A 27,385-nucleotide genomic window follows, 5' to 3' on the forward strand; every position below is an offset into this window, starting at 1 on the left:
CTCACACACGGGGATGGGAATTCACAGCTGGTCCTCCACGGTATGAAATGGTAGTGTAACCTTTATCTCAAAAATGACCCACAGTATGTGTGAGGGTGAGAAAAAGCCTGATTTGGAATCAATTTGAGGACTTCTCCCTATAAACAATGGCCATTTAGATGCATGAGGGAAGTGCTTAATAAAATATTTTTTTCCAGGGGATCCCTAGGTGGCTCAGCAGTTTAGCACCTGCCTTCGGCCCAGGGCGTGATCCTGGAGACCTGGGATCGAGTCCCACATCGGGCTCCCTGCATGGAGCCTGCTTCTCCCTCTGCCTGTGTCTTTGCCTCTCTCTCTCTCTCTCTCTCTCATGAATAAATAAATAAAATCTTTTAAAAAAAAGTATTTTTTTCCTTTGCCTGATGGGTACATCTGACATTAAAGGTCAGCCAAAGATCAGTGACCTTGTGGTGACCACTGTAGATTCTGAGCAATAAAGGGCACAATCGTTATATTCCTGGAGCTCACATTCTAGGGGGAAAGGCCCGGTGAGGCCCATCTAAATAATCTGGGAAGTAATTTGGCAGAAAGTAATTGAGGAAGTAATTTGAGAAGTAATTGCATTTGAGAAGTACTCGAGAAAGATTTTGACAGGTTGCCCAGATGGGTGTGAATTGAAGGCTGATCCCTGGTTTGATCTGAGCACAGATCATGGGTGGAAATCCATATTGTCAGGCACTTCTTTTTCTTTAAGATTTATTTATTTATTTATTCATTCAGAGAGAGAGAGGGAGCGAGGCAGAGACACAGGCAGAGGGAGAAGCAGGCTCCATGCAGAGAGTCCGACTCAGGACTTGATCCCAGGTCTCCAGGATCACACCTCGGGTGGCAGGTCGCGCCACACCGCTGCACCACCAGGGGCTGCCCAAACACTTATTTTTCATAAGTATTCCAAGCACATGTCTGTGCTCTCTGTGTACTGAAAAACATTCCAGACCAGAAAACAGCAGACTTCCCACAACTGGCATAGAGATAATTGCTCTGCATTTTGTGGCCCCAGTGACATATCTTGTGATGGTCCCTAAATTCTCCCGAAGGGGCAGGTGTCTGTCAGGTGGTAATGAGAACATCTGTCCATTAGTCCCCACTGCACCCCCGGCAAGCTCTTGGACTCACTGGCCCTTCTTCTCTCCAGCCTCTGCGGCTCCGTGAGCCCCTGCACTCCATTCTGCTGACCATGTGCGAGAACCAGCCTAGCAGGCGGCTGCCCTTGCAGTCGGTTCTGGAAGCTTGTCGGGTTCATCGGGAAGAAATGGCTGTCTACCCAGCCTCTGCCAATGTCCACGTTCGACAGCTGGCCACCTTAGTACTGAGCATCATCTCCGAGGTCAGTGTCTACCTGTGCTTCCCAACCCAGCAGCCACCAGCTACAGGTAGTTGTTGACATTTAAATTAGCTAAATTGTAGTCAATTGAAATGAAATAAAATAAAATATTCAATTCCCCTGTCACACCCACCACATTTCAAGTGCTCGGTAGCCACATGTAGCTAGTGATGACCATTCTGGACAGGGTAGATACAGAACAATCTCATCATTGCAGTTCTGTTGGGCAGTGCTGGTGAAGACCTTTGGGGGGCCCAGATTTCTAATGTGGCTGAGACTCTTGGGATCTTTCAAAATGACTCTTTATATAAAAACAATTGTGTTTATAACCCACGAGTAGCTCATCTATCAAAATTTGACTAAGCCTTGTGTAAGGAGCCTTCCCTGTCTGTGCCTACAGCCCCCGGCTCCTCCCTTCCTCTGATGTCTTGTATCTGCAGAGAGTCCCCTTGTTGCACCTGTTACACCGTGTTGCTTGCTGCCCTGTGTGCTCCCCACTGCCTAGGAGGAGGCTGGCACATAGTAGGCATTTGGCTTAGGTCGGATTCCCTTGAAGCAAAGCCAGAAATGGCGAAGCTTATACATATTATTATTATTATTATTATTATTATTATTAAAGATTTATTTCTTTTAGAAAAGGAGAGAGAGCGAGCGAGTGAGTGCATGAGTGAGATGGGCAGAGGGAAAGGAAGAGAGAATCTTAAGCAAACCCCACATTGAGTGCGGAACCTGATGGGGGATTGATATCATGACCCTGAGATCACGATAAGAACAAAAACGAAGAGCCGAATGCTTAACCTATGGCACCACACAGGTGCCCTTATGCATGTTATTTATTGGGGAAGTGCCCCTAGGAGAGGGGGAATGATGAAAGGAGGACAGGGTGGTTGACAAGCCCAGCCACGAGGTGGAGACAGCCTCAGCCTGGCCCCATGGAGGGTGGGGTGGGAGTTCTGGGGCAGGAATTGTGTCGGGGTTGGGCCCCTTGAGGCTGGGGCAATGCTGGGACTGGGGAGAGGCCAGTGAGGTGTGTGGGATATAAACACATGGAGGTCTGGATTTGAGAGGAACCAGAGGTAGGCAGGGCTGGAGACTGGCTGGGTGGCCGTGCACTTGCCCAAGGTGCAGGCTGGAGAACTGAGACCAAGCCTAATGCAGGGCCATGTGGATGGAGGAGGGGACAGTTGGGGGTGGATGCTGCCTCTAGCCAGTCAGAAAATGCTTCTCACATCCTGTTCCCCTTGGATCCCTTCTGTCTTGGCATCTGAACATGTTGCTCCTATTCATTGAGCCAGAGGAGCTACAATGAAGCACAAATCACACGGTGAGGTCGGGGAGAAACAAGAGAATGTGATATAGTGTTGTATCAGAGAGATGCCAGTAAGGTGATGAGGGAAGGTGACAGAAGGGACACTGCCCTCTGCCTTGAGGGCAGACATGGAGAGGTTTGGAAGTGGAGAGAACATAGCTTTGCATCTTAGAGGCTCAGAGGAGCTCAGCGGGGGGGGGTGGGGGGGTCCTAGGCGGTAGGGGGAGCACAGGAACAAAGGCACAACTGTGTAGGAGTACACTTGTTCTGGGGGAGGGGAGTGAATTACATCTAGGGTGCACGTGCGGGGTGGAGTCTGGAGCACGTCTGGTGCCAGAGCACCTTGTTAGGCTCTCACTGTGTAGGACAGACACTTCCGAACTGACTTAATCTGACAGCCAGTCTGTGTCTATATAAACGTCCCCTCTCGACTTTTGGGATGCACTTGACCTTCAGGTGGAGAGCAGAGTTGTGAAAGAAAGCTCCCCTATGCAGCAGGACAGAAGCTACCTGCTCAGGAATAGGCTGCAACAGGAGAGCTGCGAGAACCCAGCAGCATGGGCCCTGGAGCGTCTGCACCCTTGCAGAGGTGGGTACAGCATCCCAGGCATTCCCATTGTTTCCTGTCCTGAGTGGACTGGACGATTCCATGCTGTGGCAGCCGAGAAAACCCATGCAAGCTTCCCTCTTCCACGGAGCCCCCAGAGAGAAAGGGCTGTGTCCTGAGGAAAGCTTCATCTGAAGATATTATTTATATCAAACATAAACTCCTTTTTTATTGAGTTTTAAGTGTCCGAGTTGATAAAACAAATTTCAACACACAGCATAAGAAAAAGAGGTTTTTAAAATTAGTGTCTAGGTGGAGCAGAAGAAAAGCAATCTTTAAGAGACTGTTTTTGTTCTTGCTCCAGTTGTGTTAAAGGAATGGATTTTAGAATACTCTTCAAATCTTCCACTGTTCTCTACTCTTCAACTGAATCTGAGCATTAAGGAGGGCACGTGATGTAATAAGCACTGGCTGTTATATGCAACTGATGAATCGCTAAACTTTACCTCTGAAACTAATAATACAGTATATGTTAGCCAGCTTGAATTTAAATAAGGAATTAAAAACAATGTTATTGTTTGCTGTCTCTGAAGCAAGGCACTCTGCCACTAGGTTTTATCTTTCTTCATCCTCCTCCAAAAAAAATAAAAATAAAAAAGCTCCCTTGACTATAACTGTCATTTCCATTTCTCCCATGAGCAAACAGACTCAGAGAGGGTAAGTTTGCCAAAGTTACACAGCTGATATCCACACTTCAGTCTGCTTGATTCAAGAAAGCCATGCTTTTCGCCTCTTCCGTGCCCTCCACTGTGCTGTTTGGTTAGTTTCAGAAAGAAGCACAGAGACGCAGAGCTCCCTGGTGCCTGGGCTGAGCACCCCAGCACACAGTCATCACAGCCTCGCTGTCAGCAGGTAAGCAGCAAGCTGTACGGTGTGTGGACCATTCGTGTGGGGACTGCTGTATCTTGCTTCTTTACTGATTACTGATGTGAAACCTTTTGCTTCTCCAGAAAAAGCTGATCCTTTTCCATTGGAAGGTGAAAAAACAACACATTTAAGCTGATACACAGCCAACGGGTGATGGGGGCTGTATGGCAGCTGTGCTGTCGGGCCATTCTGTCTCCTCTGGGAATTGAGTTCAGGCTTAGTTATGTAAAACAACATGTTTCCACATTGTTGTGATTACCTGTTGCCTCACAAGGCAGCATAATGACCACAAAATATAGTGCCTAAAAATAATGGTTTAGGGGCACTTGGGTGGCTCGTCGGTTAAGCGACTGCCTCTGGCTGATGTCATGATCCTGGGATGGAGCCCTGAGTCGGGCTCCCAACTCACAGGGGCGCCTGCTTCTCTCCCTCTGCCTCTGCCCTTCCTCCCCCCACCCCCAGTTCGTGCTCTTTCTCTCTATCTCTGTCTGTCAAATAAATAAATACATACAATAGATACCACCTCACACCAGTGAGAATGGGGCAAATTAACAAGGCAGGAAACAACAAATGTTGGAGAGGATGTGGAGAAAGGGGAACCCTCTTGCACTGTTGGTGGGAATGTGAACTGGTGCAGCCACTCTGGAAAACTGTGTGGAGGTTCCTCAAAGAGTTAAAAATAGACCTGCCCTACGACCCAGCAATTGCACTGTTGGGGATTTACCCCAAAGATACAGATGCAATGAAACGCCGGGACACCTGCACCCCGATGTTTCTAGCAGCAATGTCCACAATAGCTGAACTGTGGAAGGAGCCTCGGTGTCCATCGAAAGATGAATGGATAAAGAAGATGTGGTTTATGTATACAATGGGATATTACTCAGCCACTAGAAATGACAAATACCCACCATTTGCTTCAACGTGGATGGAACTGGAGGGTATTATGCTGAGTGAAGTAAGTCAGTCGGAGAAGGACAAACATTATATGTTCTCATTCATTTGGGGAATATAAATAATAGTGAAAGGGAATATAAGGGAAGGGAGAAGAAATGTGTGGGAAATATCAGAAAGGGAGAACGTAAAGACTGCTAACTCTGGGAAACGAACTAGGGATGATGGAAGGGGAGGAGGGTGGGGGGTGGGAGTGAATGGGTGACGGGCACTGGGGGTTATTCTGTATGTTGGTAAATTGAACACCAATAAAAAATAAATTTAAAAAATGGTTTATTTAACTCTTGATTGTGTAAGTTTGGAAATTAAAAAAAGGTTGTGCTCAGCTGGGAGGTTCTTCTGGACTTTGCTGGATGCCCTCATGCATCTGTGATCAGCTGTAGCTTCACCTCTGGGGGTGGCGGGCTATTATCTGGGGGAGCACTGGCTCATCACCAGCAGGCTAGCCTGGGATTATTCTCAAGATGATGGCAGAGTTGAGAGAGAGAGAGAGAGAGAAAGGAAGGAACAGAGGGAGAGAGATGCAGAGTGCTTGGATCAGGGAAAAGAAGTGGTTGGTTTTAGAATCAGTCAAACATAGATGCTTAGATCTGCTAAAAATCCACATGAGACTATATCTTCCCACATCTGGAACATTAGGAATTTTGAATCTTGTGTATTTATTTCTTTGCATATTGATATTTTGTCCTTCTCTGGTTCAGCCAAGGGCTGTGGTGATACTTGATGTCACATACACACCTGAGGCCTTGACAAGATGCTGTAGGGTTCATCTCATAGTGATTTTTCCTGCTATTTAAAACTCTATTCTCTTTTTTCTCCATGAAAATAGTTTTCTTTCTGTTTCCATAAATAATGTACTTTTTTTTTTTAAACCGAGAAAACGTTTTGAACAATATCTAAAATTCCAAGCAGGAAAGACAGAACCTCCAGTGACCCTATCAAGGTGTTCAGGAGCTGAAGTCATAGGACCTCTGTGTCCTGAGCACAGTGATGCTGTGCTCATTGTGAAGCAGTGTTGTGGGGCAGGGAGGAAATGGACTGTGGCCTTCCACCTCAAACCCCACCCCACTCCTGTGGCTCTGCAGATTTAGTGGCCTCATTGGAAAAGTGGATACAGTAATTCTCCGCATAGGCTTGGGGCAAAGGTAAAGTAGTGGACACACCTTGTCCAGCTGAGCACCTGCGTGTGGTGGGCTGTTTCCATTGTTCATCATCTCTCCCTTTCTTGACCACTGGCTAGTGCTCTTCCAATTGACGTTCCCCAAGAGCTTCAGGATAGACAGTGGTTAAGCTCCGGTTCCACTCTCTCTGTGGCAGCAGAAACCCCACAGCCAGCAACTCCTACTCAAAGGGCTTTTTTGCAAAGAAAAGGAAAGGTGAGCAAAAGAAGACCAAAGGACATTCTCCAAAGAGGTTTGAGAGGGGAGCTATGTGTGGCTGACACAGTAGTTGAAAATGGGCAGGGTCTTCTGGGGGGTGGGTAGGCTCCTTGGGCTGAAATTTACAGAATTAAACTAAAACCAACTTGAAATTTGCAATCTGGGGCAATAGGAGTTTATCAAGTGGGCTTGTGGTAGCAGACACTGTATAGGATAGAAGGTTGAAGATGTCAGGTCCCACCACTCAGGATGTTCATAACTATCAATGTGGGGTGGTGGCAAAACAAGGTATGTGATAAGAGGGCCCAATGTACTTGGAAGGTGCCTTCTGGGCAGGCAAAAGGCGGGAGCAAAGGTATGGGTGGGGCAGAGGAAGAGAGATTCCCCGTTGCACTTGGTACAGAGGGTAATAGGGTTGGGGTGAGTGTGTGGAGTAGAGGCTGTGGAGTACTTAGGCATCCTGCACTGGCTGTGATGTCCAGGCTGACAGGAGGGACAGATGTCCGGTGGCCCCTGCAGTGTGCTCATGCTTCTGGGGACCCTGTCTCCTTGTGAGCAGGTTGGTCTCTACTGAGGGTCTACCCTGCTAAGCGCATGCTAGAGGGTGAGATCAGGGAAGGTCTCAGGGTGCACCTGCTGCCAGAAGCAGCTCTGCCATCAGCCAGCAGAGCCACTTCCAATGTTTAGAAGACATCCTTCCTTGAACAACACTGACATTAGCTGAAAAACTGTTTTAGTGACCATACAAGCCCTCAGTGACCGCGAGGGGATTAGGGTCCCCTGGGGCAGGGATGAGCGCCTGCAGGGCAGGCTGTTAACCCAGGAGGCTGTCCTTGCCAGGTGTTCGGCCTGTGCCTCTGTTTTCCTTTGGGAACATCAGACCTAGATGCCCCCAGAAAGTCTTTGTCTGTCTGTCACAGAGATATTTGCTTAAAGCTCCTTAACCAATTGGAGATGAGTTGAGCCTACAGTAGCCTCAGGACGTCCTCCGCGTTGTGGCTCTGGGCTTCCACACTTCCCAGTGTCCCCCACTGCCCTCTGAGGCCCCTCTCAGGTTCTCGTGAGCTTGCAGGGCATATACACAGGGTCAGGGAGTAGGATTTTTTTTTTGCCTTCTTTGGTTTTTCTTCATGATCACTCACTTAGGATGCTGCCACTGGAGATTCTTTCAGGACACAAGTTATGCACTGGCTGGCCTTTTGAAACAGGAGTCTGGTTGTTTGGTTCCCTTGAGGGGCACATTAGTAGGGCCCACCCAGTCCTAACACTCTCTGGTGTTAGATTTGGGAGAGTTTCCCAACCTCTTGGGCCTCAATGTCCTGCCAAATGGGTTGAGAATATGCACCCCATAGGATGATGGCTGGGTCTAACTAATGACAGGTATGAAAGTACTTCCCCATCACAAGTATGGTACGAAAAATGTGAAATTGGGAATAGCTGCCCATGCATGTTATTGATTCAACATACAGAGCTAGAAAAATGTCTCATCTAATCTAAATCTAAAGCTATTTTTACTTTAAAAGGTCTCTGGCATATAACATATATTTGTATCATATAATGTGTTTTATAATTTTCATACATACCAAAGATTAGGTAATGATGTGAGAATTATGACACATATAATGAAGGGGACCCCCAACTTAATAGCTAGGACATCACCAAGAATCCTGTACCTGCTGTTAAGACATCTGCTTTGAGATGCCCAGCTTAAGCTGGGGCTTCAGCCCAGTTAAACCCCTTTTCCCTGAAGCCTGTTTCCTGCAGACTCTGGGGAAGGGAGAATGGGTAGGGGAGGAGGGGAGGGGAAGCCTAGTCCCAGAGCTGGGGGTGACCAGACCCCCTGGAATGTGACTTCTCTCCTGTACCACGAGTGACTCTGGGTTTTTGCCAGTTCTCTATGCCGGAGTTCGTCTTGCTGGCTGGAGAGGCCCCGGTGATTTTGCATCTGGCTGGTTCGATTGTGGTAAGTGCTGGGTTAACTGGGCAGAGGTGGAGGGTGCTGAGCCAACCATCCTGCTGGGCAGGCCTGGAGGCCTCTTGACTACTGACTAGGGCCTCAGGCTGGGAGGGCCCCGGGGGGGTTCTCGCTCTCTCCTCCAGACTGCTGCTGCAGCCCTCTGCCAAGCTGCACCCCAGCTCCTGGTCCTCCAGCTCTTTCTCTTCTCCTTGAATGGGCCATTCTGGGTGGCTGAGCGGTGGCAGCTGTGGTCAGGGTGGGGCTGTGGAGACAGATAGATCTGAAATTAATCTAAGGAGGGTGAAGCGAGAAGGCAGACCGCCGCTCATCTTTGCACGTGACTCTGCTGACCAATGTCTGATTCAGAGCAATCCCCTTAGCCTGTCTCTTCACTGGATCTGTACCTACCTCTATTCCTTCTTCTGTGTTGTCCCTGGAGGGATAGATTCAGAGAGATAACACCTGGATCCATGATTGAGGACCCTGACCAGCTTGAGCCCTCCCAGAAGGTGGAGCCTGAGGAGCAGCTGGGATTTCATCAAAGGAGAGGCATCTAGACCTGCCTCCCAGCCTTCACGGTCCCTGTGGAGCCTGGCAGAGAGTGTGGATTTGAGTCTAGTTCTGCTTCTTACTAACTTTGGCACCTGTCCCTTGCAATCCTTGCCACCCCTTACTACTAACAGGTCCCCTCACTGTCTCTGAAACACATCTCTCCACTGTTGTATAGGAATGCTAATGTACATATCTCTTAGGTTGTTTGCCATTAAGTGATACAATACATATAAAGTGTTTAGCACAGTAGAGAGCCCACAGCAAAGACTCCATCATATCTTGTAGTTATTTTTACAATTGATACTATTTATTGTTTTCAGACCAAAAAAGGGAAATCCTATTTGGCTCTCAGGGAGCTCTGTGTAGTGCTGTTGAGTAGTCAGTGTCTGGAGGTGAAATGTGACATTATGTCAACAGCAGGAGCAATCTTCAGTGCTGTCATGTCCTTCATCAACCTTGGAGAGCTCACCTACTTTGGCTTGGCTTACATGAAAGGTAAGTGGCTCCTGGGTAGCCCATAGCTGGCCTGGTGCTTCATATAACCCAAATATCTGGGTATCTGGACACTATTCCTTCGAAAAAAATTGCTTGAGGTAGGGATGCTTCATCTTGCACATTTAGACCATCAGCTAGCATGGAAAATGCTTCAAGTGCTCATTGCAGAGTGTCAAGGAAGTGCAGAAGATTATATTGGAATCGTGTGTGTAAGATGGTGTGGGTTTCTGCAATGTGCTGGGTCTGGTTGATCAATCTCAAAGCATTGATGTCAGATAAGTGAATGTTGAAAGCATTTCCATGTAGGTGGGAATATGAAATGGGGCAGCCACGTGGAAAACAGTATGGTGGTTCCTCAAAAAGTTAAACACAGATTTACTACATGATCTGGCAATTCCACTTTTGTGCGCACGCCCCACATAATCAATAGCAGGGTCTTTTTTTTAAAATTTATGATAGTCACACACAGAGAGAGAGAGAGAGGCAGAGACACAGGCAGAGGGAGAAGCAGGCTCCATGCACCGGGAGCCCGACGTGGGATTTGATCCCGGGTCTCCAGGATCGGCCCTGGGCCAAAGGCAGGCGCTAAACCGCTGCGCCACCCAGGGATCCCAATAGCAGGTTCTTCAAGAGAGATTTTTATACCTATGTTTGTAAGAACATTGTTCAGAATAGCTGAAATGTGTAAGCAACAGACGTGTCCATTGACAGATGAATGTGTATGCAAAACGTGGTCTATATACATAATGGAATGTTATTCCACATTAAAAAAGGAAGGAAATTGGGAAGGCTGGGTGGCTCAGCGGTTAAGCGTCTGCCTTCGGCTCAGGGCGTGATCTTGGAGTCCTGGGATCGAGTCCCACATCAGGCTCCTCACAGGTAGCCTGGTTCTCCCTCTACCTATGTCTCTGCCTGTCTCTCTCTGTGTGTCTTTCATGAATAAATAAATAAAATCTTTTTTTTAAAAAAAAGGAAGGACATTCTGGCATATGCTACAATATGGATGAACCTGGAGGATGTTGTGCCAAGTGAAACAAAACAGTTGCAAAAAGACAAATATTGTATGACTCCACCTGTGTGAGGTACCTTGAATAGTCAAAATCATAGGGACATAAAGTAGGATGGTGGTTGCCAGGGGCTGGGTGGAGGGGCCTGGGGAGGTATGGTTCAATAGGTTTAGAATTGCCATTCTACAAGATGAAGAATTCTGGGGCTGGATGGCAACAGCAGTGTTAATATACTTAATAGTACTGAGCTGTACATTTAACTATGGTCAAGATGATAAATATGTTATTATGTATATTTGACCACAATAAAAAATTTGAAAAAAATTCCATCTAATCATACAGGACTGATGGAAAATCAGCACCTCACCCTGGAGCCTAAGTTAAGAATTCATTATAAAGATGCTGAAGGAAAGCCTTCTTCCTTTTCCCCCCATCTCTGCCCTTCCATTAAGAGACTCCTATTTCCATCTCCACAAATATGCCTTGCTGTTGCTGAAGCCCTTTAACTTCTGTGTGGGATAATGGCAAGGAGGCAGAGTTGGGATCATATGGGCTTTCAGGTTCACCCCGGGCTCTGCCAGCTGATCTTGCTTAGGAGTCCTAATCTCGGTGTTCTACTCTCTAATCCCCAATGGGAGGAGCCTGGGGGTTATTCAGTGTGCCATGGGTGGGGGTAAGCTGGGGGTAGGGTGGGGGTATCCTCTCCCCAAGGCTCTCCACAGAACTCCAAAAGAGCCCTCTCCTTTTTTAAAAAAAAAATTATTGGAGTTCAATTCGCCAACATATAGCATAACACCCAGGGCTCATCCTGCCAAGTGCCCCCCTCAGTGCCCATCACCCAGTCCCCCCAACCCCCTGCCCAACTCCCTTTCCACCATCCCTTGTTCATTTCGCAGAGTTAGGTGTCTCTCATGTTTTGTCACCCTCACTGATATTTCCCACTCATTATTTGTTTCCCCTTTATTCCCTTTCACTAATTTTTATATTCCCCAAATGAATTAGACCATATAATGTTTGTCCTCCTCCAATTGACTTACTTCACTCAGCATAATACCCTCCAGTTCCATCCACGTTGAAGCAAATGATGGGTATTTGTCATTTCTAATGGCTGAGGAATATTCCATTGTATACATAGACCACATCTTCTTTATCCATTCATCTTTTGATGGACACGAGGCTCCTTCCACAGTTTGGCTATTGTGGCCATTGCTGCTAGAAACATCGGGGTGCAGGTGTCCTGGCGTTTCATTGCATCTGTATCTTTGGGGTAAATCCCCAACAGTGCAATTGCTGGGTCGTAGGGCAGGTCTATTTTTAACTCTTTGAGGAACCTCCACACAGTTTTCCAGAGTGGCTGCACCAGTTCACATTCCCACCAACAGTGTAAGAGGGTTCCCTTTTCTCCACATCCCCTCCAACATTTGTGGTTTCCTGCCTTGTTAATTTTCCCCATTCTCACTGGTGTGAGGTGGTACCTCATTGTGGTTTTGATTTGTATTTCCCTGATGGCAAGTGATGCAGAGCATTTTCTCATGTGCGTGTTGGCCATGTCTATGTCTTCCTCTGTGAGATTTCTGTTCATGTCTTTTACCCATTTCATGATTGGATTGTTTGTTTCTTTGGTGTTGAGTTTAAGAAGTTCTTTATAGATCTTGGAAACTAGCCCTTTATCTGATACGTCATTTGCAAATATCTTCTCCCATTCTGTAGGTTGTCTTTTAGTTTTGTTGACTGTATCCTTTGCTGTGCAAAAGCTTCTTATCTGGATGAAGTCCCAATAGTTCATTTTTGCTTTTGTTTCTCTTGCCTTCATAGTTGTATCTTGCAAGAAGTTGCTGTGGCCAAGTTATAAAAAGGGTGTTGTCTGTGTTCTACTATAGGATTTTGATGGAATCCTGTCTCACATTTAGATCTTTCATCCATTTTGAGTTTATCTTTGTGTCTGGTGCAAGAGAGTGGTCTAGTTTCACTCTTCTGCATGTGGATGTCCAATTTTCCCAGCACCATTTATTGAAGAGACTGTCTTTCTTCCAGGGGATAGTCTTTCCTGCTTTGTCGAATATTAGTTGACCATAAAATTGAGGGTCCACTTCTGGGTTCTCTATTCTGTTCCATTGATCTATGTGTCTGTTTCTGTGCCAGTACCACACTGTCTTGATGACCACAGCTTTGTAGTACAACCTGAAATCTGGCATTGTGATGCCCCCAGCCATGGTTTTCTTTTTTAAAATTCCCCTGGCTATTCGGGGTCTTTTCTGATTCCACACAAATCTTAAAATGATTTGTTCTAACTCTCTGAAGAAAGTCCATGGTATTTTGATAGGGATTGCATTAAATGTGTAAATTGCCCTGGGTAACATTGACATTTTCACAATATTAATTCTGCCAATCCATGAGCATGGAATATTTTTCCATCTCTTTGTGTCTTCCTCAGTTTCTTTCAGAAGTGTTCTGTAGTTGTTAGGGTATAGATCCTTTACCTCTTTGGTTAGGTTTATTCCTAGATATCTTAATGCTTTTGGGTGCAATTGTAAATGGGATTGACTCCTTAATTTCTCTTTCTTCAGTCTCATTGTTAGTGTATAGAAATGCCACTGACTTCTGGGCATTGATTTTGTATCCTGCCACGCTACCAAATTGCTGTATGAGTTCTAGCAATCTTGGGGTGGAGGCTTTTGGGTTTTCTATGTAGACCATCATGTCATCGGCAAAGAGGGAGAGTTTGACTTATTCTTTGCCAATTTGAATACCTTTAATGTCTTTTTGTTGTCTGATTGCTGAGGCTAGGACTTCCAGTACTATGTTGAATAGCAGTGGTGAGAGTGGACATCCCTGTCTTGTTCCTGATCTTAGGGAAAAGGCTCCCAGTGCTTCCCCATTGAAAATGATATTTGCTGTGGGCTTTTTGTAGATGGCTTTTAAGATGTTGAGGAATGTTCCCTCTATCCCTATACTCTGAAGAGTTTTGATCAGGAATGGATGCTGTACTTTGTCAAATGCTTTCTCTGCATCTAATGAGAGGATCATATGGTTCTTGTTTTTTCTCTTGCTGATCTGATCAATCACATAGATTGCTTTACGAGTGTTGAACCAGCCTTGCTTCCGGGGATAAATCCCACTTGGTCGTGGTGAATAATCTTCTTAACTTACTGTTGGATCCTATTGGCTAGCAAAAGAGCCCTCTCCTAAATAAAAAAGAACAATCTCTCTATGCTTTGATATGATGGACTGACCTTTGCCACATCTTTTGTAAAATGTGAATAGTAGAATCTTTAGGAAACATCATATTTTTTACATAAATTTATTTTTTATTGGTGTTCAATTTGCCAACATATAGAATAACACCCAGTGCTCATTTTTATTGATCTGTAACATGCATCCTACAGAAAGCCAGTGTACTTGTGCTGAGTCCAACTTGCCCTTATCTGAGGCTGCTTTCTCCCAGTCAGGTGTTCATCCTGGACCCTTCCATGTGGACATAGTAGAACTACTTACCTGGGGTGTCCTGGGTAAATCATTCAGAAGTCACCAGTCTGGGGTTTGGAAATAACCCACCTGGGAGGTTTTGCTAGCCAAACTGTAATGGAGACCTGCCTACATCTTGGGGAGAAGTGGTCCTAAGGGAAGATTTAGTTGTTGTGGGGAATCAGATTCAGCAACAAGAGCTGAAGGCAGAGGGGCAGAGGTCTGGGTGCTGCATGGTGAAGACTATTTGAACTTCTCTGGGAAGCTCCTTCTGTCTCCCTAGCATGCTAGCTTTTGAGAGAAAAGGCTGGTTATCACTTAACAGGTCTGCTAACTATAACTTGGCACAACTCCTGTGCCCAGGCAACCTCCTGTTGTGTGACTCTGGGCTGAGAGGGTGAAGCCTGGAGAAGGGTATGGATGGGGCAGAGCAGGGTTGGGGCAGGGAGTGGGAGGGGGTCCGGCTTCACCTTGAAGAGGGCAGAGGGGCAGAGGCAGTGCCTGCAGTGGCAGGGGCTGGTTCATCCTTCCTCATAGAGGTGCTGATGTCCTGAGCTTGGATTGGAGCCTCCAAGATGGCCACATTCAGGTCAGAAGGCAAAGGTGACTCCACTCATGCCCTGTCTTCATTTGCTGGGGCTGCTAAAACAAAATATCATGGACTAAGTGGCTTAAACAACAGATCTTTATTTCTCACAGTTCTGAAGACTGGGAAGTCTGAGATCAGGGTTGGAGCGTGGTTAGATTTGGGGTTCTGGTCCTGGCTTGCAAGTGGCCACCTTCTCATGGTGTCCTTACATGACAGAGAGAGTGAGCCCTGGTCTCTTCCTCTTACCACACTAATCCCATCATGGGAGCCCCACAATAAATCTAATTACCTCCCAGAGGCTGCACCTTACCCCCACTATTTTGGGGGTAAGAACTTTGGGGAGGTGCAAACATTCAATCCATATTATGCCAATGCCTGGGGAAGATTTGGGGATGGTCCAGTTGAGGCTAATGGCTTGGCACACAGCAGGAACGGAATGAATACTCATTCATCTGTTTTTCACTTTATCTGCATATGGCGGTAGCTGAAAAGCAGCTCTTAAGTGACATCTTCTCTGAGATTAATAATCACATTCCTCCTCTTGATGCTGAGTTTCTCTTCTTTGACTCTCTCCTCTTTGTCTTTGACTTCTGGCCCCTCACAGACCCAGAAAAGGTCCTGTGGTGCCAGGTGTCCAGAGGACTTACTTCCTGCTCTCTCCTGCCCTCAGATGTCTCTTGTTTGACATTCTGGGCAGAGTTCAGGGCTGTGGATCTAAAGGGGTGGTGCCTCTCTGACTGCTTTTCCCTCTCTACTTTTATTTCAGGGAAAGAGTTCTTTTTCTTGGACAATGAAACCAGGTTGTGCAAAATAGCCCCTGAAGGTTGGAGTGAACAGCCCCAGAAGAAGACCTCCTTGAATACCTTCACACTCTTTCTGAGGATAAAGTTCTTTATCAGTTGCTGTGCACAGCTCCAGTGAGTGCTCCAGAATTCTTCATTTTTTCCTTAAGGGACCTGTGTATGTGCTGGCTGACATTAGAGTTATAAATAATGGGTAGCAAGTGCTGGGTGAATTGTAAATTACGTATAAATAACAAGTGTCATCATGGTTGAGCTTGTTGATTAGATTTCAACATGACAGAAAAGGGGCAAATCAGAGTTTGGGCCCTGACAAAAATGAGAACTTGCCCTTTTGTTTCAAACACGGCACACTCAAAGTCAAAGTTCTCCCCTGGCCCCAGTATGAGCCTTCCTCAGCAACCCAGTGATCAGGATTGAGGAAAGCGTTATGTGTGACTATGGAGTTGGGTCATGGCCTCTTTATTCTTTTGCATACTAAAAACATCATCTGAACATAGTTTTCTCACTTGAACTGCAGCAGCAAACATCTCTGTGGGTGTTGTGTCAAGTGCCTGGCACAGAGTACCCTTCAACTCATGGCAGGTGGCATGATGTGTATAAAGGAAACCATACTCCTCTTACTGACATTGCATTCTGGGTTCTGTTGGCTTGTATCCCATCTTTTGTCCCTTCCCTGCTTCCCAGACTGAGAAAACCCTCTGGTTTTAGTATTCTTCTCCCCACCTCCCACCTCCACAGCATTCCAGCGGCCCTTATTCCTGCATTTCTTTCCCAGGCACAGCCAGACAAGGCATCAATTTTATCTGCAGCTTCGGAAAGACATTCTGGAGGAGAAGCTGTACTGCAATGATGAGACACTGCTGCAGCTGGCGGTCCTTGCCTTGCAGGCTGAATTTGGCAATTACCCCGAGGAGGTAGGGGTGGACACCTGCGGCCTGTGGTGGGGTCATTGGAGAAGCAGTTATAGGAAAAGGGAGAACTATTAGACATAGGGAGACAGACTTTGAGAAGCGTTTTCAGCATCTACCACTAAGATTGAGGTAAATGGTATCCATCCATCCACCCATCCACCCATCCACCCACTCGCCCATCCACCCAGCCAGCCATCTAATCCAACAAGCTTTCATTGACTGTTTTTACTAGGCTGTGGAGAAGACAAAGATGAACAAGTTAAATATATACATTGTAATGTAATTCAAACTAAGGTTTCTCCTAAAAACAATAATTTACTCAATTATTGACTTCCCATCATCATCATCCTTACCAACAGTAATAGACAACCTTTATTAAGAGATCACTCTGTACTTAGCATTGACCTAGATATTTTCCACTCAATCCTCACAGCACTGCCATTACTCACATTTTGTGGAAGAACAATCTGAGACTCATGTGGCTAGAGAATGGTAAAGTCTAAATTTGAGCCTAGATGTATCTGACTCCTAGGCCAGTGCTTATTCTGCTGGGCACGCTGCCTCTCAAAATCTCTAATCTTTTTGGCCAAGCCCTGCCATGCAGCAGAATCACACATACGTTTCTTTGATTAAATTTCCCTGTGATGGTTCTGTGTTACAGTCCTCAGGGACTTATAGAGTCTACTGGTTATTATTTATTTATTTATTTTTCTTTACTGGTTGTTTAATTTGCAGATACATCAAAGTTGGGAGGGATTTTTTTTTAAATAATAAATTTATTTTTTATTGGTGTTCAGTTTGCCAGCATACAGAATAACACCCAGTGCTCATCCCGTCAAGTGCCCCCCTCAGTGCCCATCACCCATTCACCCCCACCCCCCGCCCTCCTCCCCTTCCACCACCCCTACTTCATTTCCCAGAGTTAGGAGTCTTTATGTTCTGTCTCCCTTTCTGATATTTCCTACCCATTTCTTCTCCCTTCCCTTCTATTCCCTTTCACTATCATTTATATTCCCCAAATGAATGAGAACATATAATGTTTGTCCTTCTCCGATTGACTTATTTCACTGGATGTTATTAATATCTTCACTTACTTAAGATTCAAAATAGGTACACCAGGCAGGAAAGAGGGACCAGCCAGGTGAGCTGTTACAGAGAGTAGGGCAACTTTGTTCTGAGTTCACAAAGCCTCCACCCATGTTCCAGATGAGTGGAAAGGGGCTTGGCAGTAGACCTCAACTGAGCCCAAGTCATGAGACTCAGAAGTGTGACATACTGTCCAAATGTGGAGTCTGCATCAGTAGAAGTGGGAGGGAAGACTGAGGAAGGTTGGGCTCCCCACCAGCCCACTGGGCTTTATCTTGACGGATTTTGCCATTGCCATATGACAAAAGCTGGGTGCCTCTAGGAAGTGCTTAACTCCCAGAAGATATACTCAAGAGAGGACCTGAGGACTACGTGAAGGAAAGTGAAAGGTTTAATCCCTATGCCCCTGAGCCTTTGCATGCTTTCCCAGCAGTGTTTGCACATCCATTGTCACCTTACCCACCCTCCAAGGCCAACCCCAGCCACACAAATTTCCTGGCCTCTTTACAAGTAGAAGGGACCCTCCTTCCACCTTCTGGTGTTTTTTGACATCTCCTTTACACCCCTTGGCCAGGAGAAGTGATGATTCAGTGCTGTCTTGATAACAAGTGACAGAAAATTCAGCTTAGATTGGCTTGAATAAAACATGTAACTCACTGTCTTGCAATTCTGAAGTATTCAGGTCCTCTCTACCCTTCTAGTCCTTTTACTTGCTTACTCAGTAGCTTCTTCTTGTCTACTTTTAGCCACCAGGACTGGGGTCCTAACCATGTCTAGGGCTTGCTGGGTGTAGGGTACTCAAATGACATCAGCAGGACTTGGGCTTCCTGCATCTCTAGGCCATGTTCTCTGCAGATTCGCATTCAGTGGCTTCTGGACTCTATCCTCTAGGTTGCAGCCTTACACCAAAGAGAGAAGGGATCTCTCTCTCTCTCTCTCTCTCTCTCTCTCTCTCTCTCAGTAATGCCATGGAAATCCTGTAGTTCTGTCTCATTGGTTCTGATAAAGTCATATGTCTACTCAAGCCAATCACTGTACAGGGAGCTACCATGCTCTGATTAGTTAGATTTGAGTTATATGGCCACCCTGAGAACCAGGGTAGAGTTCACACTATGAAGATGCGAGGAGACTGAGAGGGAGAAAGGATGCCTTCTGCTTCCAGAAAGAGAGGGAATGGTTGTGCATAGCTAAAAATATATGTCTACCACCAGGGAGCACTTAGTGGTCCATGATGCTACATCCTTGGCGAACAAAGGAGCTGTGTTTGGCTGAAGTTCTGAGTTGGCTGGGGTCATTTGGGTCTGGCTTTGTGTTATGGATGAAGTATGCTCCTTTATGATTTATATGTTGAAGTTCTAACCCCTAGTACTCAGAATGTGGCTGTATTTGGAGATGGGGTCTTAAAGAGGCAGTTATGTCAAAATGAGGCTTTCTGGTTTTATCTTAATCCAGTCTGATCGGAGTCCCTGTACAAAGAGATTGGGACCCACAGAAAGACACCAGGAGCACAGGAGAGAGAGACGGTGTGAGGACTCAGGGAGAAGAAGGCAGTCTGCAAGCCAAGGGGAGGGGCCTCAGAAGAAACCAACCCTGCCCACACTTGATCTTGGATTTCTAGCCTCTGGAACTATGAGAGGATAAGTTTCTGTCATTGTCTTAAATGACAGCTTGTGGTATGTGTTATGGCAGCCCCAGCAAATATGGGAGGCCATATAACTCAAATCTAACTAATCAGAGCATGGCAGCTCCCTGTACAGTGATTGGCTTGAGTAGACATATGACTTTATCAGAACCAATGAGACAGAACTACAGGATTTCCATGGCATTACTGAGAGAGAGAGAGAGAGAGAGAGAGAGAGAGAGAAAGCCCTTCTCTCTTTGGTGTAAGGCTGCAACCTAGAGGGTAGAGTCCAGAAGCCACTGAATGTGAACCTGCAGAGAACATGGCCTAGACATGCAGATATACCTGGAATCTGGGAAGGAGAAGCTGTAGCCACTGCCAAGTGTAGATGCCTCGAAGAGACTCTGATCAATGTTCTTCATCCTCACACAGTGTGGGGCGGAGAGGGCAAGGTGTGTGACCTTTGTCACAGCTTGCCTGCTTCGTCTCAGTAACCGGGTTTAAGAGCAAGGACAATATCAAAAGCTGCTTGAGAACAGTGGCTTTCCAATGTTCTGTGCCATGCCCATGAGAGAGAGAGAGAAAGAGAGAGAGATGATAACACAATCCACACACATATGTAGCTAGAACAGAATTGAGGCAAAAACTTAGGCAATAAGATGCACCCTTTATATATGTGATACACACTGGTATTTCCTATTCTATTGTAGTTAACTTTAAAAATGCTACCTATGAATCATTAGCTCACTAATGTGCTACAAGCCGCAATTTGAAAAAACACTTTTTTGACTATGCCAGAACCATTTTGCTTTCCTCCCAGTCCATCTTCAGAAGGTGTTGCTATGCCCAGAGTCTTCCAAGGCCCTCCTTATGCCTTCACTTTGCTGCATTTTTCTTCATAGCATTTACCACTGCCTGGCATGGTATACATGTTTATTTACCGGCCATCTTCCACCTCCAGCTCCTTCTCCAGATCCTGTGGAGCCTCAACCTCTCTCACTGCCATGGACGAGAGTGGTTCCAGGACACTCTCTGCTGTCCCCACATGGCCCCCAAAGGCAGATCTACTCCTTTTCCTTTGTAGGTGTAAAGGCAACAGATTACACAAACCCACTCATTTGGGCCCTTACTCCCTCAATCCTCATTTATGGAGAGCCCGTTCCATGTTTGGTATCATCTAAGCCCTATGTCAACCCTGCAAAGCTGGTGTTATTTCCACCTGAGGCTGAGAAAAATTGCAGCTCTGTGAAGTTGGGTAAGGTACTGAGAGCCCAGCCAGGACTCACTTTGCAGGGCCTGGCTTCGTTGTGTGCCAGGCACTGTGGTGGGCTCATCAGAGCGTTTTGGGAGACCCAGACAGGAAGACCTGTCCCTGTGTCTGTGTCGTTGAGCGGGCAGGAGAGGAGGGCTCCAGCATTGTCACTGCAGCCCTAGCTGAAGTGGCCTGGAGGCTGGACAGCACTGCAAGCCAGATCTGGAACAAACCTTATGTGCCCCCCCAAGGGGCTTGTATTTTGTTTGATAAATGGTTCTGGTGCTAGGAGAAAAAAATTAATTTGGAAACCACTGTAGTGAAAGACTGGGACCCATTGAAGAATTCTAAGCAGGGAAGTGACATGATTACATTTGCATTTTAAAGAGGGAGACAAAGACATTTTGGTATAAAAATAAATCTCCTTAATCACATCTTGTGGCGGAACAGCTTTCCTCATGGTGAGCTCCCTTCTAGCCTCTGATTGCCTGTGGGGATTTTATGCAGGTGCAAACAGTGCCACATTTGAGTTGCATTCTGCTTTCCCACTTTATGGCAGATGTCTTCCTGTGGCCTTCCTAATAATAATTCAGGATGGTTACACGGTGCGCCTTACCTGGGTGGACCTTTGCTCACCTTTCCATCCTCTCACTGTTGGGCATCACCTGGAAGTGCCGTGTAAATGGTAATATTGTTACTATTGTTCCCATTGCCTCTGATCTTCCTCTTTTTATGAGTGACATGGAAATACATGTTTGTGTTAGGGCTTTTTAGTTCCATATTGACGTCTTCTCTTGGACATAGTCCTAGCACCTCCCACCAAAATGGTACATGCATTCCAGCTGATGAACCCGCATCAACGCATCACTGTCCATCACTGTTTTTTCCATCAGAAAGTGTGTGGTCTTTTCAGATTGACGTCTTTCACTTAATATGCACTTAAGTCTCCCCCATGTCTTTTGTCTTTCGTGGTTTGGTAGCTCGTTTCCTTTTAGTGCTGAATAATACTTTGTTGTCTGGATGTACTACAGTTTCTTTATCCACTTACCTACTGGAGGAATCTTTTGCTTTCAAGTTTTAGCAATTATGAATGAAGTTGCTATAAGCATCTACGTGCAGGCTTCTGTGTGGGCATGATTTCAGCTCCTTTGGTTCAATACCAAGAAGCATGATGGCTGGATCCTATGGTAAGACTATGTTTGGAAGACCAATTATCTTCTAAAGTAGCTGCACCATTTTGCATTCCCACTGGTAGTAGGTGAGAGTTCCTGTTGCTCCACATCCACACCAGCACTTGGTGTTGCCAGTGTTTTGGATTGGGGCCATGTTAATGGCATTCTGAAGGCTTTTTTAGGCAGAAGATTGCTGGGCAATTTCTTTCTGCTTGTGTCTGAGTCGAGCCCAGAACTGGCATGGGCTAACTCTCAGCTGAGGATTCTTAGTCCATGGCTACATGGGGACAGGTCTGTGCCACACCAGGAGATGGGGATGAAGTGGGTGATGTGCTCTTCTCTTCAGATCTCCCCAACAGGCCGACCTGTCCATCCCCAGCCCTGAGAAGGCAAGATCCTTACAGCTCCCAGCTGCCTTCCTCACAGGTAGTTGCCCTCAGCTATGGGGTAATGTCTTGCCTAAGTTTAAGCTGGGAGGGGCTGCCAGTGACCAGGAATTAGGAATCAGGAATACAAGGACAGGGTCAGCTTTCTCTGACAAGTTCTGCCTTCCTCATTCCTACAGTGGTCCCCAAGACCAGCCCCCCCCCCCAAAGCTTCTGCATACCTTTCTTTTTTTAAAGATTTTTATTATTTATTTATTCATGAGAGACACACAGAGGGAGAGAGAGAGGCAGAGACACAGGCAGAGGGAGAAGCAGGCTCCATGCGGGGAGCCCGACGTGGGACTCCATCCTGCGACTCCAGGCTGAAGGCGGCGCTAACCCGCTGAGCCACCTGGGCTGCCCTCTGCATACCTTTCTGCTTCATGGTCTATATCAGGGAACTGTGCACTGGGTGGTGAGTGGCACTGACCTAGCTGCTTGTGCTGGGGTGGCAGCCTCAGGTTCCCGAAAGAGCAGGCTGGTTGGAGGTTCAGGCTTGAGGTGAGGTGGGGTTGACAGATCTTTCTTGTTCACAGGACAACTGCTTAATCCCCTTCATGTGGAGAGATGGTGGCACAGCCAAGACTTCCTTTGTAAGAGGGGACGGTATAATAGGAGCACAAGCAGACAGAAATGCTAAATAAATAAAAAGAACCAAAGTGTTGGGGCCAGGGTTTTGCTGTGCCTTTCAAGAACTGGTGTGGCATCATGGGATGTGTGAGGACTTTGAGTGACTGAATCTTTTTTTTTTTAAAGATTTTATTTATTTATTCATTCATGAGAGACACAGAAAGAGAGAGAGGCAGAGACACAGGCAGAGGGAGAAGCAGGCTCCATGCAGGGAGCCCAACATGGGACTTGATCCTGGGACTCCAGGATCACACCCTGGGCCGAAGGCAGGCGCTAAACTGCTGAGCCACCCAGGGATCCCCTGGGTGACTGAATCTTGTTTCTGTCACTAAGTGGTGTGATCTTGGCCCTGTTGAATGACTTCCTTCCTCGTTCATTTTGTTCATCTTGCAAATGGTACTAATAATATCATCCTCATAGGATTACTGTGGGATTGAAGGAGCTAATGTGTTCTGAGGACCGCCTGGCATACAGAAGGGTCTCAAAGACAGGTGGCTCCTCTTATCTCCCTTCTACTCATATCATATGGTTTAGGCCAACTTCTAATACAGTAGAAAATACTATCCGAGGTGGGTACTTCAAGGGGACATCCTTGCCCTGGGGCCCTACCTGGGGTTTGGAATGCAGACAAGCTTCTCTTGTGCTCAGAGTCCTATAGAAGGCTTCTTGGTTATGCCATTTTTCTTCTGCATCTTCCCAGCAGAAAGAGAATAAAGCCTATTTTCGGGTTGAGGATTACATCCCTGCAAGTTTGATCAAGAGGATGACTGCTCTCCAGGTCCAAGTTGAAGTCTCAGAGATGCACTGTCTCAGTCCTGTGCTCTGGGGAGAGGATGCTGAGTTGGAGTTCTTGAGGGTAAGACTTCTGGTCTCCTGGTGGGGGGAGTGTTGTTGTTTAAGGGCACACAGCCAGCCCTTCCCTCTGGAGCTTTCTCTGGGGGGCCAGATATGCTCTGACCCACATGGAGGTATGATCAAGGGATTTGAGACCAAGGAGAGGCTTCTGGAAGCAGGTGGCATTGGAAATGATCCCCCCAAATGGGTAGGATTTAGTGGGCTGAGTGGGTATCGCTGAGCCTTTCTTTAGCCATAGAATTCACAGTCACTTTCCTCTAAGTGAGGAGATCACATTTCTCAGAGAGACATATGGGACAGCTACCCCAAACTGGGGTATGAGACAAAAGCAAAACCATTGGAAGACCTTAAGTTTCCAGCCTTCCAGGCAACTGTTCTCAGCACAGCACAGATGGTATGGTCCATGCAGCTAGGTATAGCTCTGGTCCACACTCTGCTCAGCCCTCAAGTGTAAGCAGTGGCATTTCAGTCCCCCATATTGGTGGGCACACACATAGCCTAGGATGAAGAGCTTTGCACACCTCACAACTTACCTGCTCTGGGCCAGGTGCTTCATGGAATGGAGACAGAAAGGACATGCTCCTTGCCCCCAGAGTATCTTGTCTCCTGGAGAGGACAGACAGGTACCAGAGTCGTGCAGAGTATGCTGTGTGATGAGAACAATAACAATATGTCAGGATAGGAGGGACTGCCACTCCGCCTGTGTAGATGGAGCTAGGGGCCCTCAGTTCCCCAGGGTAGGATACCTGGCTGGCCTTTAGAGCTGAGGAGGAATTTCAAAACAAGCTCCAGATTTGTACATTTCTCTGTACAAAAGTTTCCCAAGATGGATAGGAAATGTATCCGTGTTTTTGGCCTTTAATAGAGATGGACATTTGGAAGCAGAACTGTCCAGAGGAGATCTGGCCTTTCTTTTTGGTCTGCCACTTGGCAGATGGTAATACCTCACCCATGTAAACTTACAAACACTTCATTTGAGAAGCCCTGGTGGAAAGGTGCTCACTGCTTTCTATATTCCAGTCTTCGCCCATGTTCTTTGTCTAGAGGATGCAGCCTTCCTTTGATGAGGGGCGAGTGGACTCCTCAAAGCCATGAGCACACGTCTGATGGAAGGTGGAGGCAGAACCACAGAATCTGTGGGGAGGCCAAGGACTTGAGCCAATGGAGACCTCTCTGGGCCCAAAGATGCCCACCTGCTCACCCCTCCCCAGGCTCTCTGTGTCCCTCCTTCTCCTGGTTGAATGATGAAAATTGGTTGTGAAGGAAGCCACCATCTCATAATAGAAATACAGTGAGATTTTGTTTTGTCGAATAGATTTGACTTAATTTGCATGCCATCTTATCAGTTTCAAGGAACGCTGGGTTTTGAGTTCCCTGTGCTGGCTGGTTGGGCCTGCGAGGGCTGTGTGTCACCCCTGCTGCATGAGACACGAAAGGGCTTTGTGATCCCCATGGCACATTGGGACCCTTCTCGTTTGGGTGAATGTTAGTTAAGCAAAATCTAACGCCCCATCCATAATTATAAAAGTAACAATTTGCTCATGATTCTGCCCTCTGGAGACAGCACAATTCTATCTTCTTATATTCATTCTCCTTTGTTCTGTGCCTTCACATGTGTATACACATTTAAAATTAGGTTTATATTATATATGCAGTTTTGTGTATTTTTATAATCCCATCTCACCAACATTTTGAAACTTTATTTTAAATCAACACATGGTGTACCCTAAGTTTTTTCTCAATACTCCATTGTTTGGCACATAAATTATTTTAAATAGGGGACTATTTTAAACAATACTGAGATTAGCACTTTTGCTACCCAAGTCTTTAGCTGCCTTTGTGCATAATTCCTTAGGGATAGAAGCTCATGAGTGGAATGCCAGCGTCTCAGGTTATAACCATTTGAACATTGCTGATAAATATTGCCAAGACACTCGGATTGCAGGCCTTTCTACACATTTCTTGTCCTCCCTACTAGGTTGTAAATGTCAAGGTCCCGAATCTTCAGGGCCCCTCACAGGCTCAGTAACTCCATAAACAGCCACTGGATTATTTAATTACAGCTCCTTGTGGCTCCTCTCTTCCATTATCAGATGCCTCTTGGCTTCCAGTTCACCAATGGCTAATTCTGCTAGTTCATCATCTCACCATCTCACACTGGTAGACTTGGCAGAAATCCTATGTGGGTGATGCTGAATGACATGCTCTGTCAGGAAGTTTCACGACTACATTAGCATACTAATGCCAGAACAACCTAACCTGTTTGAGGTTAACTCCATGTTTTCCAAACCTCTTCAACCAGGGAACCATTTTTTTTTTTTTTTCACAATAATGAGGGGTTTTGATATACTATTAAAACATTTCCTTTTCTTTGTTCTTTTTAGCTGTTGAAATCATAGTGCTTATATCCTGTGTTTTACTTCATTTAGCATTATAACATATGCATGCCCCAAATAATCACAAATGTTTTGTAAATGTGCTTTCTGAAGATTGCCTGATGATCCCTTTCAAGACAGTACTGCCGGGATCCCTGGGTGGCGCAGCGGTTTGGCGCCTGCCTTTGGCCCAGGGCGCGATCCTGGAGACCCAGGATCGAATCCCACATCAGGCTCCCGGTGCATGGAGCCTGCTTCTCCCTCTGCCTGTGTCTCTGCCTCTCTCTCTCTCTGTGACTATCATAAATAAAAAAAAAAAAAAATTAAAAAAAAAAAAAAAAAAAGACAGTACTGCCTTTAGGAGATCTTTATCTCTGGGAGCCAGTCACCCAACCCAACCCTGCTAGTCTGCACCAACCATCACTAGAGAAGTGTTGGTCTTGATTACGCAGTACATTTTCTTAGGACAGATTGCCAGGAATGGAATCATAGGGTCAAAGGATATGAGTAGTTATGACTCTCTTGATGAAACAGTCTGCTTGTTCCAACAGTTTACAATACAGCAAGGATGCTGCATATGCTGGGAGCCAGGAGAGCCTGAGTCCAGTGTAAACCTGGCTGCCACTGTAGGGAGAAGGAGAAGATAGTGAGATGCCTCTAAGCACATGAAGATAAAGGAACCTCTGAGAGGACAATTAGCAATCACAACATGGAATGCCCAGGAGAGGTGCTCCAGAGGATTTCCTAGTAGAGAATGGAGACATAGATAATATTTATTTTTTTACCAATTGAAAATGCCCCTGAGGATCTTATGTATACTCACCCATGTTTCCAAATGTGATGGGAACTCTGTATGTTAGTTGCTAAGAGTGAAGACTCAGAAATAGACAGACTTATACTTCCATTTCTGGCTCCTAAGTAAATCTACTTTCTCATTTGAAAAGAGAAAAGATTGCTGTTGTGATTGCTGTAAAGATTAAACAGCATGGTACATGGGAAATGTTTTCATGGCGCTTTGCCATTTTATTTTTAATTTTTAATTTTTTAAAGAGAGAGGCGGGGGGAGGGGCCAAGGAAGAGGGTAAGAGAATCTTAAGCAGGCTCCACACCCAGCTTGGAGCCCAGTACAGGGCTGTTTCATGACCCTCAGATCATGACCTGAGCCAAAATCAAGAGTTGGGTGCTTAACCAACTGAGCCACCCAGGGCACACTGGTGCTTTGCCATTTAAACATTTTGTCACTCCAAGTACTTCAGGATCACATCCTTCTCTATATACTTAAAAAATAAAATAAAAACTAAAATTAAAAAAAACTAAAATTAAATACTAAACAATTAAAACATGTAAGGGAGTCTAGCAAAGGCATCTTTATCCTAGTGAAGTCTAAGGCTTTAAATTTTTTTTGGAAATATCACATCAAATTATTTAAAAGAATTTACTTTATTGCTTTGGGATCACCCTAATTTAATACCTAAGCACATGCCTAGTCTGGCCATTGGATATTTCAGCATGAAGTGCTCAATAGTGTTTTGGATGCTACTGCTGATGACAACAATGGTGATGAACAGTGCCTCCAAAGTTAAAACAAGCAGGCTCAAGGCCCAGAAACTGAATCAACATCATATGAAGAGCTGTAGGCTCTGCGGGCAGTATAACCTGTCGGCAGAGATTATTAACAGAAGAAAAAAAGCACAGCAAATATCCTGAGAAAGGA

The 27,385-nt window shown here is 46.0% G+C and overlaps 1 protein-coding gene across 1 annotated transcript in view; it reads left to right on the forward strand.

Moving 5' to 3' along the window:
* FRMPD2 (FERM and PDZ domain containing 2) overlaps positions 1–27,385 on the forward strand; it is a 102,647-nt gene that overhangs the window by 27,629 nt on the left and 47,633 nt on the right. Inside the window, 9 exon segments of the mRNA XM_072806408.1 lie at positions 1,175–1,366; positions 3,129–3,261; positions 4,044–4,131; positions 6,338–6,473; positions 8,368–8,439; positions 9,306–9,480; positions 15,308–15,458; positions 16,120–16,258; positions 23,142–23,297. Of these exon segments, the coding sequence (XP_072662509.1) occupies positions 1,175–1,366; positions 3,129–3,261; positions 4,044–4,131; positions 6,338–6,473; positions 8,368–8,439; positions 9,306–9,480; positions 15,308–15,458; positions 16,120–16,258; positions 23,142–23,297 (1,242 nt within the window).

Source organism: Canis lupus, chromosome 29, assembly GCF_048164855.1.
Source record: "Canis lupus baileyi chromosome 29, mCanLup2.hap1, whole genome shotgun sequence".
NCBI lineage: Eukaryota > Metazoa > Chordata > Mammalia > Carnivora > Canidae > Canis > Canis lupus.